The 16,956-nt window shown below is 32.9% G+C and overlaps 1 protein-coding gene across 1 annotated transcript in view; it reads right to left on the bottom strand.

The window, feature by feature from the left end:
• CSMD1 (CUB and Sushi multiple domains 1) overlaps window positions 1-16,956 on the bottom strand; it is a 1,235,979-nt gene that overhangs the window by 351,748 nt on the left and 867,275 nt on the right. Inside the window, exons 11-12 of the mRNA XM_064447944.1 lie at window positions 13,056-13,159; window positions 3,920-4,032 (exon numbers count right to left, since the gene is read on the bottom strand). Coding sequence (XP_064304014.1) covers window positions 3,920-4,032; window positions 13,056-13,159 — 217 coding nt within the window. The remainder of the gene's footprint in view (window positions 1-3,919; window positions 4,033-13,055; window positions 13,160-16,956) is intronic.

Here is a 16,956-nt window from a genome sequence, read left to right as displayed (position 1 = left end):
GTGTCACTAATTTCTCTATGTCTATGGCAGAAGACATCCATTTTAGAGATATTAACCATGTATAAGAACATATTTTGTTTTCCCTCTCTTAATGAAGATGTGTGGAGTGACACCCAGTCATGTTGGCTTCAGTAAGGAAAATTGTCATAGGTTACAATGGAAAGAGGATTTCAGTCTAGAACCTTTGATACACTTAGTGCTGTATTACAATATATCTCTTTCTTCAAGGACAGAACAATTTAAATATCTGTTCCTTTCACAGCAACTGTAGATGATTTCGGAGAATTCTTTCAGAAATACATTGAACCGCTCTGTTGTCTGGGGGACTATAACAGAGAATAAAGGACTTTCAGATAGAGACTACAGAATAGCTTTTTAAGAAAAATAACCTTAGGTGCAGATTTTTCTTCAACGTTTTAAATTTTTTAATATGGGTTAATAGCTTTCTATTTTAGCAATAATAATATGGTTCTAATATGGTTTAGAAAGTTTAACATCAAAGTTAAGGTTGCCTGAGGCATCTTGCATTTTACTTATTGTTTAAATTATTTTTGTCTTTACAATAAGTGACAACTGATGATGACAGAAAAAATATCAAGGCAACTATTGTATTTTCTAACACAGTGGCTGTTTATCAGCTTTATCAAGTCATCGAGCTAATCTCAAGATTAATTTTACCATCTGTGTTTTCATAGTTCACTTTCCATTGCATATAGTGATACAGGTACAGTGCTATTCCTCTGTATTCAAAACTATTACTAGTAACTATTTGTTGAGGACCTATGCCTAAAATCTTTCTTGGGGACCCAATTATTGGAGAGCTGCATTGTACAGTCCAAGAAGTCTGATTAATTAGGCAGAATACATAGGCAGAATACAGAACTTTTCTTAAAGTAAATATCAACTGTATTTAAAATAATAATAATAAAAAAGAGTAATAAGATTATAGATAGCGTTACATATTTCTGACATTAACATGTTTCTGAAGGTGAGCCAAAGAAGAGTCATAAGAATATGGAAGAACTGTTCCTCCCTTAATGCCTTAGGCAAACTGTAAACAGGATTAAATTTACTACTCGTATACATAATCTGTGATGCATATCAGTTCATTTACAGGCATGACATTTTTAGGTGGACATACTAATGTAGGAGAGGTGAATTGCATCATCAAAATGCTTCTCTATTTCATAATTACAGTGAGACAATGCTCAACTAAAGTAACAATTTTCTATAAACTGCAGCCTATGACACTTTGTAATATTAATATAAAAATTGGTTGTACTGTAATAGATACAAAGTCAAGATTCAGTCAGTTGATAGTAAAATATTGCCCAAGAGGGTGAGGGGTCATGTTCTAATTCTGAGCAAAACTCAGACTTTTTGGTAAAAAAAGATTCAAATAAGGATGCCCTTTACTTTGCCTCTATAGAACATGTAAAAGCCATCAAAGCCTGGAGTTTACTTTCTTTTTAGCTAACTGCGATCACAAAGACAGTGTCTTTGAGGTCACATGTCGCAATCCATGAACTTTCTCATCTTTAAAATGAGATTCTATATTTGGACAGGTTCTTCGTTAAACAAAGGGGAAGCAGAATCATTGAGGTATCTTGTGACAGGGTAGAGGTTTAAGATCTTACACTTGGCCTAAAGCAGGAGATATGTTGAAAGGACAGATGGATAAAAGTTTCATCAACAGTAAAAGAAGTTGAGAAATTCTAATAAAACTAATGAAAGCACTAAGGTAACACAGAGAAAAAAAGTTATCATTCACTTTCATATTAAGACATTGACTACAATTCTGAGATTGTAAACACTTCATATTTTGCAATTCTGGAATTATTTTCCAAAACTACAAAAATATGGACTCACAGTTGTTTGTAAAACAAGACTGAAAGCCAGAATCCAAACATCAAATGATAACACTATATTTCATAACAGAGATGCCACTACTACTGCAAAATTCAATGTGTATACTTCAGATGTTTTCAGAAAGTCCCCAGAAGCAGAGGTTGAACTCCATAAATAATATATCTTTGATAAGTTAGACAAATACGGAAATGAGAACAGATATCTTTACATTAGAAATACAGAAAGATAAATGATAGCAGAAAAATAACTCAGCACATAGATTTAAATTTTTGAACTTTTTCATAGAGGTACAATGAGATGAAGTTCATAATTTTAGATTGAGGAAAAATGTGAAGTGTCAGATACATAACTTGTGCCAGTACTCTCTCCAGTATAGATTCACTATATCCACTTTAAGTAATTCACAAATGGATTCTACAAAGAAAATATATTGTCTTAATAAACATTATTCCTAGAAATGACACAAGTAAAGATGAAACTATGAAAGAAAGGTCAAGAGGAGGTGAAATTAATCTAAATAAAGAATATGTCATTGCCCTCAGGCGAGACAACATACGTGAGCTGTGTAACTGTATAGGCTAAATGTTTTGCACTGTATCTTAACACACTTCAATGTCTTAGCCATAATAATGCTACAGCTCTGTAACATCTCACTGAAGCAATTGCAATAGTGTTTCAAGAGCCTCTGTGATCGTACTTTTTCCATGTTGTTCTCACATTGTTATTCTCATGGCCATGGATCTGCAAATCCCAGTAGATTCTCATGGGCAACAATTGTCACTGTCATGAGAATCACCCCTTCTTTCTCCCCCTCCCCTTACTTCTTGTTTTGTAGATTTCAGTTCACATTAAAGAAAACCAAAATGAGGTGCATTAAAAAGTAGATAATAGTAATTTAAATAATCAGCCAATATTATCCAACAACATATGCACACGGAGGTCAATAAATGTATAGTTTACTAAACCTGAAGCTAACATCTACAGAACTTTTCACTCTTTAGTTTGCCTATTTCAGTATTGAAACTAAGGTAACTACAGGTAAAATGAAACATTTAGATAGGTGCTTCAATTTATGGAAAATGTTTAGGGAGAACTCCCACTCTTCTAATTGGAACTTCCAGATACTGAACAGTGAATGGTCTCTCAATGTTTTGCAGCATCTTTTGTACTGACAAAATTACTATCAAATCATTTTCACCATATGTGCCCATAAGAAACCATTGAAAATATTGTTAACTGGTTTTGTCCTTCTCTTTAAGGTGAACTAATTATCACAGAAATTAACAAAAAGTGATACCATGTGTTAATAAGCAAGAGGTCTTTCTTGCTGCAGGTCTATGCAACATATTAAAATGAAAAATATCAATACATGCATACATACTAAGAGATACTAGATATTTTTTACTAGAATGAGTCAACTTCAGAAGGCATCAAACTGAAGCTCACAGTCAAGAAAAATTAAAGATGTTTTATTGCCAAGGTTCTCATCTCTTTGAGACAGAAGCAACACAAATGAAGCTAAGGTAATTTAGATCACTTTTTTGGGGGGGTTAAATTTCCACAATCTTATACATCTTCTTAATTTCCTCAACCATATACAACATATAATTTCTGTTGTTTTTGTTACATACTAATTTTGACTTAGGTCTGTGAAGATTCTTGGTGAGGCATGAAAACAAGTTTTGTAACTTCTCCAATAAAGTCTGAGAAAACGAATCATATTTTTTTAAAATAATATCCAATATAAGGAATTACACAGGTTAGCAGAATGTAATGTTTAAAATTTTTCAAATACAATAGAAATTTGTAGTTTGGATTAACCTTCAAGCAAAAAGCATTAGATCAACAACTTTCAACTTTACTTCAGATTCTTTTTAGTTATTTTGTGGATATTTGTGAAGCCATATCTCGATTAACCATCAATTAAAAATGGAGACAGTATCAAAACTCTAAATTTGTGAAAGGACTAAATGGCTTTTTGAAAAAGGTTTGTTGGGGTGTAATGAAAGAAGTTACAACATGAGTTTAAAACAGTTAATTTAGTTCGTACCTTGATAAACAGCTTTGAATCCTGGTGAGCCAATGCTGTCATCAGATTGTAAATGAAGCCACATCTGGTTGCTCATGCTCACAATAAGATCAGGAACACTAGATCCAGTGAGTCTGTATGTAGGATAAATTGCAAAGTCATTTGCAGAGGCATAAATTACTATTACTACTACTACTACTACTAAAAAATACATCCTTTTAAACTGTCAATATAATAGGTAGGCCTATTGGCAATATATTACCCTAGTGTTCTGGTCCACTGTTTTTTTGACAAAATTAACTATTCTATATGGATTAGAACAATATGAAATCTTAGGGAAAAAATTTATTTTGACTGCATTCAGGTTAACAATGATTAAACATCTTTAATAAATCTGTTCCTACTGAAAGCTTTCTTTAAGTAATTAAGCTATTAGAGCTGTGAGGGACTGTATGAGTTAAGTAGTTTTCACTTTTTTAGATTAGTATTGCTTTTTTTGTCATGCTTTTTGAAAGTGAAAGAAGTTGGTTTACATGCCTCACAGTGCATGTGTCCAGAAGACCTTACTAGAAACTCTATTCAAATAACCCAACTGATCTCTTAAATGTAAGGGGAATCTGCTATTTCTCATATAGTACTATGTGATAACGATGTATAGATATGTGCATTTCAACACAACACACATAAGGCAAGGTGATTAATCCTACCATAAAATCTTAGACCTTCTTAGTAATATTCTTTGTACATCTATAATTCTGGTATCTTAAGGCAAAAAGATGTGTGTCAAAAATTAATAAGAAAAAAAATCTTTGCAGATTACTTCTTACTGGTGAAAAATGCCTACTATATAATCAGGTTCCAATATTGTAGCTGAACAACTGTTCAGGTCTTTGTGATAGCTATGTAGTCTTTCAAAAGGTAGTGGGAAAAGTCACACAAAAAAAAGTGGCTGCAGAATATCTCTATATAAGCTGCTATAAGATATGAAAACAAAAAACATCACAAGAAGAGGACATCTGCCTTGAATTCTATTAAGAGCTCCACGTGTCAGAAGCTTTGGGGACAGAAGCTATGGGTACTCCAGTAGCTAAAGGAAACTAAGGAAATTATTAAGGAAATAGTAATGACTATATTACTATATATAGTATATCTATTATATATAGATGTATATCTACTCAATAGTAGAGACTTTGTCTCTCTCATTTATGTAGACTCTGTTTACATATCTATTATACATATATACATATATAATACATACATATGATGGTCACATACTGGTTTCTCTGCCTCTAACTCTCAGCTTTGACTATGTGAGATAAGTAAAACGAATACTGTGCCAAACTGAGACCAGGTGTCCTAGAAGCATAATTTCTCAAGAAAGAAGCTATAAAGAAAAGAGAAACCAGTATTTGGATTCTTCCACAAACATCTTATTTAAATATAATCAACTGGATGTTAATACCACTGCAACTGAAATGCAAAGACATAATAAAAGGAGATGCTGAGCAGAAAGAAGGTGAGAACTGAGGAGTCATGGGACAAGCTATAAGAATCCTCTCCATCTTGAATCTAAAATCTCAACCATCAAGGTTATGAACAAGAACTGTACATCCCATATCTACAATATTTTGGTTTCTCACTCTGATATATTGAAAATAAAATAATTAAAAAAAAGTTTCCCATCTGACTGGAATGGGCTGGGGTCTTACTAATTACTACTGCCTACGCACCTAGAACTGCTGCTATAATGGCTGAGTGTGCTCTCATATGGTCTAGAAGATTTTTGGTTAGGACCTGGTAGTAAGTACTTCACAGTATTATGATATTATGGGTGCAGAAAAGTAGGTGGAAAAAACCCCCTATTATAGCTCAGCATAAGCAAACACAAAGAGAGCTGAGCTTGGATAAGTAAGGAAGTTAAGACTGTGATATGTAGCTGAGTTATTTAGTTTGACCTGTGTTAATAGTAAGAATGAAAACAAAGCAGCTGCTTAGTCTGAAAATTTGAGTTGCTTTCCAAAATAATTGGAATGGTACAGGTTCAAAAAGAAAGATGTTAGGTTATAGCCAGCATAATTAATATACTATTTCTGATAAAATAATAATTGTTGGTAAAGTAGTGCATTCATTTGAAATTAATAATATAGGTATCCTATACAAGGGAAAAACCTTACCAGATACTGAGTTGCATAAACAAAAGTAGTTTAGGTGATGCCTGTAGAAACTGATATATAAAGAAAGAAAAGATGAAGAGTATATATACATTTTGGGGATCATCTTCTGAAACCACAGCAATAACCATTAATTTCTGGCCTATGCTTCCAGTTAAAACACTTAACCAAAATACCAGGCCATAACTGTTAAGCCATGTTCTGTGTTCTGCACTTTGCTATCAACAAAAGTTTGAGGCTTTTTCGCAATGAAGAAAATTCACTGATGACTCTTGACAGTTGTGGAGATCTATTGGAAGACAACAGGAATACCTGTGGTTTTCCTGCAAGAATTTCTCAATGGCTATGCAGGTGTGTAAATCTACTGCCTAATCAAGTAACAAGTATTTAAATGGCTCTGTTTATACACAGTAACCTGATTAATGTACAAGACATACATTGATAATTTCTGAACACAGATAAGATGAACTCTAAATTTCTAAGTCTTTATGAGTAGTATGGGATACTTCTACTGTATCTAAATATCTGTGTAGCATGTAAATAAAATAAAAATATAAAAAATAATTTTAAAACACAACAAAACAGAATAAGATGTAATCACATCACAAAGCCACAGATTTTTCATCATAAAAATAGTTGAACAGATGTGTTTGGGTTTTTTAAAACTTGTTTCCCAGTAAAACGATCACTATACAATCACACTACCCATGCTTTTGACCTTAGTTGTCTCCCTACTACAACTTGAATTTACTAATTAATATTAAATGAAATTTTCAGAGGAAGGAGGTAATAAAGATATCTAAAATCTGACAGGCTTAATGAAAATTACCAACTTGGTAACAAAGAGACTCAAGCTGAGGAAAAAATCCTTCAGCTTAATGTAATCTTCCTTCAAAATGCCAATGACCTATCCATAGACAGCTTGGTCAGGTTACATCTAGGGGATATAGGAAGAGAGTCAAGACTGTTGGAAAAGAAAGGGAAAAGAGGGAAAGGGAAAGGGAAAAGAGGGAAAGGGAAAAGAGGGAAAGGGAAAGGGAAAAAGAAGGAGGGGAAGGGGAAGGGGAAGGGGAAGGGGAAGGGGAAGGGGAAGGGGAAGGGGAAGGGGAAGGGGAAGGGGAAGGGGAAGGGGAAGGGGAAGGGGAAGGGGAAGGGGAAGGGGAAGGAGAAGGGAAGGAGAGGGGAGGGGAAGGAAGGGAAGGGAAGGAGAAGGGAAGGAGAGGGGAGGGGAAGGGAAGGGAAGGGAAGGGAAGGGAAGGGAAGGGAAGGGAAGGGAAGGGAAGGGAAGGGAAGGGAAGGGAAGGGAAGGGAAGGGAAGGGAAGGGAAGGGAAGGGAAGGGAAGGGAAGGAGAAGGGAAGGGAAGGAGAAGGGAAGGAGAAGGGAAGGAGAGGGGAGGGGAAGGGAAGGGAAGGGAAGGGAAGGGAAGGGAAGGGAAGGGAAGGGAAGGGAAGGGAAGGGAAGGGAAGGGAAGGGAAGGGAAGGGAAGGGAAGGGAAGGGAAGGGAAGGGAAGGGAAGGGAAGGGAAGGGAAGGGAAGGGAAGGGAAGGGAAGGGAAGGGAGAAAACAAAACCCAAAGGAAAACAGAAAGAAAGCCAAAAAACCAGAAATTAATAAATAGCAGAATAGGTTTTATTGTTGTTGTTGGGGGTTTTTTTGTTTTTTGTTTTTTTTTTAGGGGTTTCTTGCAAATACTTTAATTCAAATTGTTGATGGTGCAAGCATGGCAACAAACTATGAGTATATGTAGTATAATAATAATACATAACTATTAAAAATACAGAAAGTATGTGATTAAAGAAAGGTATGCTGAATTCCTAAAACATTTTATTGCTGTTTTAAACAGATAGAAAAAAAATGTTCTGATAAGTGTCATAAGTTGAGAATGAGAAGCCTGACTTGTATATGAAGGAGGCTGAGGTTTAGATTTTAGACTTGGGATGTAATTTTCAGGGGCCTGAAGTAAATTTTTAAAATATATAACAACTATATTTTCATTATGTTTTTTCCCCTCTTATGACTTAATCAAAGAAAAATTCCAGTGTGCATTATTCATGTATGTATATGTTTTCAAATACCTCTGCTACACTACCTTTTTCTTACAAATGTTAACTACTCAATTATTTTTAATTTGAAAAGAAAATAATCCTTTAAATTAATGATATTCCAAATAAATGTGAAAATGCTTTGAGTCCTTTTCTTTTTCTTGTTCTTTTACTGTCCAGATTATTTTAAATAAATGTGTTTTGGAGACATTAGAACAATAAAGGAAGCTGAATGAAGCACAGCCTTTGTGACATTAAACTACTGTATAAAACAAAAATTTCTTTTAGAATTCAATCATAAATAATTATTGAGTTTTCAATATGTCAACATATTTTCCTTCTTTGAGGTAAATCCCTTTTAATTCTTTGTCCAGCTTTTCTTCTCCTTATAAAGAAAGTTTTACAGTATTGTCCAATCCTTCAAAGATGACAAGTCACTGTACTTACTGTGTGCTTAACTGCAACCACATCACAAACTAAGGTTCTAAAGGTTTGTCTTTTAAGGGTGTGATAAGCAGTAAATGTCACTAAAATCCCTAATTTTACTTGGCTTTGTGTTTTTCTTTTAATACTACTAATGTCAACTACCTAGTGAATCACAGGAAAAAGACTCCAACACAGTATTAAAAAAACAACCAAACAAATGAAAAACCCAAAACCTACTTTCTTAAATTTTACAACTTGGGAAGAATTTTTTAAGTAACATGAAATAAATTAAGTTATTAGGAAGTCAGATTCAATAATGTTTCAGAGATATAGAAAGGTGGCATTTATTTTATTTTTTAACAGTTATGGAATGGTAGTTTGTTTTCCAAGTGCCCAGTCAGTTTCCAAACTGTGTGTGAATAGAAGAAAAGCATAAGCGTTTACAAAAAAAGCATTTCTCTGTCATGGACGGTTGTCTGTGTACTGAAATAGCTGATATAAGCAGCTGGGTTTGAATGACTAATTTGTGATTTCTCCTTTGTATCAGGGAAAAAAATAACTCTGTAGAAAAAAAGTTAAAAGATTCCTGTTTTAAGGGAATAATTTCAAAAAAGCTAATTAAGTTTTAATGTAACTCCTGCAAGAAAAACGTGTATCATAGATTTTGAAAGCAAAGCAGACTTTCTAAAGCAAACTGTTAGTTTAATTTACAAGAATTTAAGAACACAAAACAGGGCATTGCAGGAAAAGTTCTAACTGATATTCTTTACCTCATACATGAGTATTGCTAGTGAATTATTTTGTAAGGGTAGTGTCTAGTTTCTAGCCAAACTCTGTTGAATATGAGAAATAACTGCAGCCAAAACTTTATAGCGTAAACATATTTAGATTACTTTTCAGTAAGTTTTATTGCTGAATTTCCTGCTAACCATCTCAGCATACATATCCCATAAAATAATATTGCTAAATTTTCAACAAGTAAGGCTTAAGATGAGGCAATTTTTAAAAATCATAAAATTGATGGGCATATCCTTTAATTAAGCTGTTGATGATAAGACTTTCTAAAAAGTTTACTATAAATTCCAAAATTACACTGCTTTAATAAACTGAAACCCAACGTATCCCTACTCAAAATGCCAACTACACTGTCATAGACATGCATTAAATTAATTTGAAATAATTTGCTCTTCATCAAAGTGTATTTTTTCTTCTAACATTTCAGTGCTTTTTTAGATGAACCTAAAAGACTTTTTCTAACTATTTTTCCAATTTCTTCCAAAAATTAAATTTGAGCTGGATAGTCTACATTTTTTTTTCTCCTTTTTAAACATTGGCATCCCTTCCCATTACCCTCTAGCTGTAGTGTTAGAGCTTTGAGGTTACACAGATAATTGCTAATTGTTAAGAGTTTGGACACTATAGAAAGCTTGTGCTAGGACTGATCATTTATACAGTGTGATCTTTGTGAACTCCCTCAATCTTTTTGCCATCAGGTATTTAAAGATGCCCTGTTTACTGACCTGCTGTAAACCAGTTTCCAGTGTTCATTGGATGGCTGGCTTATAAACAACCTGGTAAAACTGATCTCATTGTAAAGTTTGAGTGTTAAGTTTACAATGAAGCACCCAGAAGTAGCTACTTACTACCTTGATGGCTCTAGCAGCTGAAAGCTGTGGTTCAGATCACTTAGAAATTAGGTTTGGATTTAGAAATCTGTTTATTTTTGCAAATTTAGTTCAAAATAAATTATAAAAGCTATGAAGTTTTAGAATCAAATGCATGAGTTTCTACAGTCATATTCTGCAGAATTTCTGCAGAAATGCTGGCATTTAAGCTGCACACAGAAACTTGCTTAGCATAAGAAAAGCTATATTATTTTTTAAGAGATCCTGAGAAATTCTAAATTAAATCTAGCCAGAAAAGTCTTTGCTATAAGCTGCTTCATTCCCCTGAGAAGAATAAAAAACTGCAAGGTGCTGCTTAAACCTCATTAAATACAACAGAAGTTATTAAAACCAACTAATAGACAATTTTGGTAAGAAAATCACTTTGACATTTAGTTATGAGCTTTCTCATGAGAATGTAGTCTAGAAGTGGACCTAGTGTTTTATGAGGAAAGTTACACTCCATCTATAGAAGACCCTTCTCAAAAGCAAGTGAAATGCAGCATATCTTTGATGCAGTTTAAATACAATATATTTCATAACTCATGATATCATCCAGAGTTTAATAACTGTAAAAACAGTGTCACAATAGAAATTCAGACTCGTTACTAATTACTGTGACACTGTAGTTTCATACTTGGGCCTTCCTATATTTCCACTGTATTTAAGTTATTAATCATTTACTTTCTCAAATAACTTTCAGGTTAGTGCTAATGTGCTAAATATTGCAACCCAAAAAGCAGATAAATTTAATTGCATAGACCTCATTTTCATCAAAGATACAATTTACAGTAAAGATGGAAGGGCCAACACTATACTGTAACCCTAAGTGATAGGCTGTAGAGTAAGGATAAAACAGTCACTACTTTAGCTAAAAATCATACTGACGGAAGAGCTAGAAGAAGTACTGCATGCCTCTAGTAAGAACATTGTATTAGTGCTAGAAATGCCAATGATAGAAGTGGGTGTCTGCCACAGAGACCATCAAAATGCTAGTAAAGTGAAAAATAGTTGTAGGAGGTGGATTGATTATGGGGCCCTACCTTCTTAAGTTATCAAAAATAACAATTAAAATAAGCTGACTATTTTAGAATTATTTTTTTTTCTCAGTCATGGAAAATATGTGTGGACTATATAGTCACAGGCTAAATACCTTCAAATGGAAAGGTTAAAAAAAAAGAAATTTGACAATTACTTGATAAGTAATTTTAAAAAGGCAAACTTTGATATGTGAAGTACTCACAGTATAACAAGCAGAATGAACAATTTGGGGTACCAAAATTACTAAGTTCAAAAACTTGACTGTGAAAGAGTTTTGAGATCCCTGGAAGCCAAAATGTATCCCAATACAAAAAGGAAAAACTGCAAACCCTTTTGTCAGTCACAAGCGGTTAAACTAGCATCCCCAGAAAGACTGTTGCAATATTTAATTGGTCTGCAAAATACAAGAAAAAATAAGTATGGGTGTTGAAATTCTCAATCCCAGTTCAAGTCTTTTCCTATTAGGTTAAAGACTAAGTTCTCAGAATGTTTTCTTTTTTTATCTTGTTTTCTTTTTCAGGTACTCAGAACATGGAATTCGATTTACTCAACAGTAGCTAGTTGCTACTGCAACCAAAAAACATGTATCACACAAATAATCCAATAATTTTCAGTCTAGCTCTTAAGACAAATTAAACTAGGGGTACCTAATTCTATGTACTATGACATCATAGTTCAGAAAGTAGCTATTAATAAATATTATAAACTATAAAGAAATAGGTAAAATGTGTCCTCAGACTTGTCCCTCAAAAAATATTCTAATTAATTTAAAATAAAATCTGTGGGAGTTAAGTGTACTCATTTTGTATAATTATGTAAAATGAACATTTCAATAATTCATATGGATTAAAAAACTCAAAATGTAAAATGATGATGGATTATTTTTATCAAATATAGTCAAAACTGTCTTTATCCAGTAGAATTCTGCACAATGTCAAGTAATGTTATTATGAAATAAATGCTGCTGGTTTATTTTATTTAGTCATTGCTGATTTATTAATCCTGTAATTTTGTTCTGTATTCTCTGATCAGGATTGATATGCTAACTTAACCCTATAAAATCTACAACTAAAATATCTTGTGACCACAAGCTCCCATTATGAAGTAAGGAAAATTAGCATATGCAACCAAAACGAGATGGTTAAGACAGATAAGATTAATCAAGCTGTACAGGATTCTATTTTTGCCATTAGTCCAGATAGTATTAAAGAGCTGTATTTTAAGATTAGATATCTAGTTTGGAATTTTGCTTCAAATTTATGTAAGTTGCTACACTTTCTACATATTTAATATATTACTATATGTTTTCTTTATATTATATTACATTACATTAATCCATGAACATGTTTAACTTTACTGAACAGTAGCCTATGTGCTTTCAAGAAAATTTTGTTCACAAATTCACTTTCAAGTATATAAATTTTCAAATTAATCAACGGGTTATTTTACACAAGTTGTATTTTTTGTTTCCTGAAATCTAAGACTTTTTCTTATTCCATCAATTGCTTCTGAATAGAGTTATACAGCTAGTACTTGTTCCTTAAAAGAAACTTTTAAGGTTTTAAAAATATCCAATTTCATTTCCTTGCATTTTTTGATCTCTGAGAATAAAGCCTATAAAGATGTTATTAAAGATCTGGAGTCAATTCTGTAATGAACAATTTTCTTTGACAGTACTCAAATTTTAAGCTTATATTATATAAACAAATTACATACATTAAAATTACAAAGTTAAATAGATATCTTATGACCCAGAAGAAACAATATGTGACAACAAATTTCCAAGGAAAATCTTTGAAATTCTGTACTTACACATACAACACTGTTCTGGTATCACCAACTTTCCCAGCATCTCCAACAGTAAGAGTATCATAGCCTCTTTCCAGTTCAAACTCTTCAAAAGCAAGCTTTATGACCTATTAAAATCAAATAAGTCAGTTATTTCAAAACATACCCACAGGTTATCTGATCTGTTTTATTCTTAAAAACAATTATTTGGCTACCATAAGTTAAGTCATGAAGCACTCACTCATTACTTCAGCTAGTCTTATTTGATTAAAGAAAGATATAGAGAAAAAGCAGAGGTGGAGAAATGTCTGCATTTTCTAATACCAAAAGCAAAGTCTTTGCAATAGTGTTTTAGAGGTATGATATACTAAAGATGCCAGTCACCTCTAACTGGTGGTAACTGTTCTTATTACTGAAAAGTTGTTATAAACAGCAGTAAATTTTTTTTTTACTATAACAATTATAAAAAAAGTACATAGCATAATAGTGGAAGTATATGAAGTTAAAACCTTTTTGTCTGTTGAATTATACAATAATAAGAGGGCAGGTATGAACTATCAATTCATAAGAAGGTGGAGGAATCTGGTGCACAGACATACAAAAGCAGAAATTTCCTTACATAAATTACTAACAATAAACTATGATTTCACTCAATGTCTAATCACTAATTGCACAGAAAATTAAAAATGTATTTATAATTTACTGAAATTATAATTGTATAAGATAAAATAAAATACAGAATGGATTTAGTTTTGTACAGAATAAATAAATTTCTGAGGCAACCACTTTTTAGAGTTCTCTATTGGTGAGAAGTAGTAGCAGATTACATGCATGTATACATATGTACGCTGCACCTTTTCATATTTTGATACCAAGGTTTCTGCAGACAACTTGATACAAAAGTGTCACAGTAATTTTCCAAGAAATTATTCATTTTATCTTTATACTAAATTTTGCATATACCCCTGGGCAGAGTTTCACACAGCTTCAGCCATTGAATGAATATGCAATTAACTTTTCTTCTGTTCTGTGGCTAAAAACAATATTTGGGTCAGATTTGGGCTTTCTGCATCAGCCATATTATACTGCTATTTTGACAGCAAGGTGAAAAAAAATCATGATGGTTTCCATCCACTTAAGTTTATTTCTATGTGATCTTCAAAACAGAATTAATCTCATCAAATTTTAGCCCTCTAAAAAGGCAGCATCCAAGCAAAGCTAGCAGTTTAAACTTTCTGAATATTAAAAAAGAAAGCCAAGAAATCTAATTTCTCTGTGTTGGAATGGTAAAAGACAAATTCTGTCAACTTCAGAAAGGAACTTGCACTGCTAAAGTAGATGAGCCTTACATTGAACTGTGTCAATTCAGTTTCTAAAACAAAGAAAAGCCTGTTTTTAATAAAATACCCATTAATGTAAGATAATATGTTGCCTCTTGGTATAAATTCATGTCTTGCTTTTCATACCTTTCTTTGCCATCTCTGCTATTTTTATGTTTTTAAAGGTATGCTAAAATTGGCTCAGGACGGAGACACCTTGTATGTTTTAAAATTGAGTTAATTTTTACAGGAGTGTCATTAAAAGGTAAAGGAGTGGGAGGTTTAAAGAAAAGCTAAATTGTCCTAGGTAATCCATAGCAATGAAAAATATTATTAACTTAAATTGCTGCACAATTATTTTGGGAATGGGTCAGGGGTTTTGTTTTGTGATCTAATATAGGTCCTTTACAGCATATTTTGCAGACCTGTCAGAATTTGAGATAAAGTGTACTGCATTATCTACATTATGTTGCAATAATCACAAGAATTTCAGGCAATACGCTGTAGATGAAATAATATACATTTTCATCTGCTGATGTATTTTCTAGTATTCCTAGACTATAACAGTGGTTAACATGCAAAACTTCATTACTAAATCAAGACTAAAAAAAAAAATAAGAAAAGTATGTAGAAGCATAAAAGCAGAGTTGTTAATGGCAATAAAAATAATTACGTATATGAGACTTTTACTTTTAATGCAAATTTTATTTTATGTTTGGGGGAAACCTGATAGACTATTCCATGAGAAAATATGGTAACGTATTATTTAAATATGCTCCATCTAGTTAGACTCACAAATTCTTTTACATTACAGTTTAAAAACAAATGTGAACGTTCACCTCTTTAATAATATAAGTTTAAAAAAGTAATTGGATATAAACCATAATGAAAGATTTAAAGACCTGGCTAAGCTTATATGATATGTCACTAGTAAACAAAATCTTGTTTTCTTCACTTCCATGATAATTGTTATTCTATGCTAATATATAAAATGTGTTGGAAAGATATTAAAATGCTTGAAAATTAAGAATTTTAACTTAAATTCCTTTAATCTGATTCATAAAACCTAAATTTTACCATGTAAATATTAAGCACCCAGTCTAATCATGGCTCTTTTTACCGTCAGTAGACAAAATGACATAACACAAGTCACATTACCTATCTTAAGGTGGGCCAAACTGCCATTTAGAGCTGCACTTTCCATTGACTATGGGGATTTTGGTTGACTATGGGAGACTCACACTTACACAGATATATTTAGGTAAAATTAGTTCATCTGTAGATAAAGCTCTGAATCATCAGAAGGATTTTTAAGATTCGTTAGATGGAAGGAGGGTTGTTTGACGGTTTATTTTTGAGAAAGAATGTAAGACAGTTATGTATGGATACAGTTATGAATACAGCGTGGGAAAACTTAAAAGGATTGAACCAGTATCAGCAACAACAAATAACTCATATGAGGTTAAATAATATTGATTTATATAGTGGGTGGAAAAAAGAAGCCCCAAGACACTTCTTCAGATTCAATGTTGTTTTGCAATCAAAAAAATTCCAATAATACTAATGTGATCATCATCATTAAATATGCTTACTCTGAACTGACTAAAATAAAGAAAATATTAATTTTCATTAATAAAAACTGAAAACAAAAAAATTACTTCCAAACCTATTATATTTGGTTTTGGATGATCAATTATACTTCTTACAGAAGAATGATCCTGTTTGCTTTCTGAAATGTATGAGATAAAATTCCCTTACAAGCAATTCAGAATGATTACTTATGATTAGATAAACAGACTATGAAAATAAAAAGCTTTAAAATATGAGACAGCTAAGGAGGCATCTAATGGAAGCTCTGCAAGTGAATTTCCCGTCATAATTACTTTTCCTTAAAAACATTTTCCTTTATCCTAGCCACTCCCACACTTTGTACTTCTGCTGGCATAACTGCTATAGCAAATAATGGAGAAAAGCAGCACTGGAGTTGTAGTAGCAGAAATTTATGTATGGGCACTCTTCCTGGAATAAGCAGTAGGGAACATGGCAAGGTGACACTTCCAAAACTCCTAAGTGTACATGTTCTTTTCACTACTAATAAGACCTATTCTATTATCTCTTCAATATGTTAGAAATTTATGCATTGAATGTACTAAATACAAAGTAAAAAGTGAGAGCAAAATTTTTTCTTTTAAGACGAGGGCAGAAAAGAGAACTACCCATAAGTTGTCTCTCATATTTACAAGCAGATCAAGCAAACATCTTCAAAAATGCACACATGTGCTAGTGGAACTCTGTCTTATACCAAGTGTGAAACTGGTGACTGCTCGTACTGGTTTTGGCTAGTTTTCTTCACAGAAGCTTGTATGGGGCTGTTCTGGATTTGTGATTAAAAGAGTGTTGATAACACACGGATGTTTTATCTGTTGTTGAGTACTGCTTGCACAGCATCAAGACCTTCTCTACTTCCCACATTGCCCCACCAGCGAGCAGGCTGGGGGTGCACAAGAAGTTGGGAGGGGACACATCTGGGACACCTCACCTCAACTGACCCAGGGGATATCCCACACCATATGATGCTGTGCTCAGCAGTAAAAGCTGGGGGAATA

The sequence above is a fragment of the Phalacrocorax carbo genome, chromosome 3, assembly GCF_963921805.1.
Source record: "Phalacrocorax carbo chromosome 3, bPhaCar2.1, whole genome shotgun sequence".
Lineage (NCBI taxonomy): Eukaryota > Metazoa > Chordata > Aves > Suliformes > Phalacrocoracidae > Phalacrocorax > Phalacrocorax carbo.
Note: the sequence above shows the minus strand (reverse complement) of the source record. Positions and strands in the feature narration are given on the sequence as shown.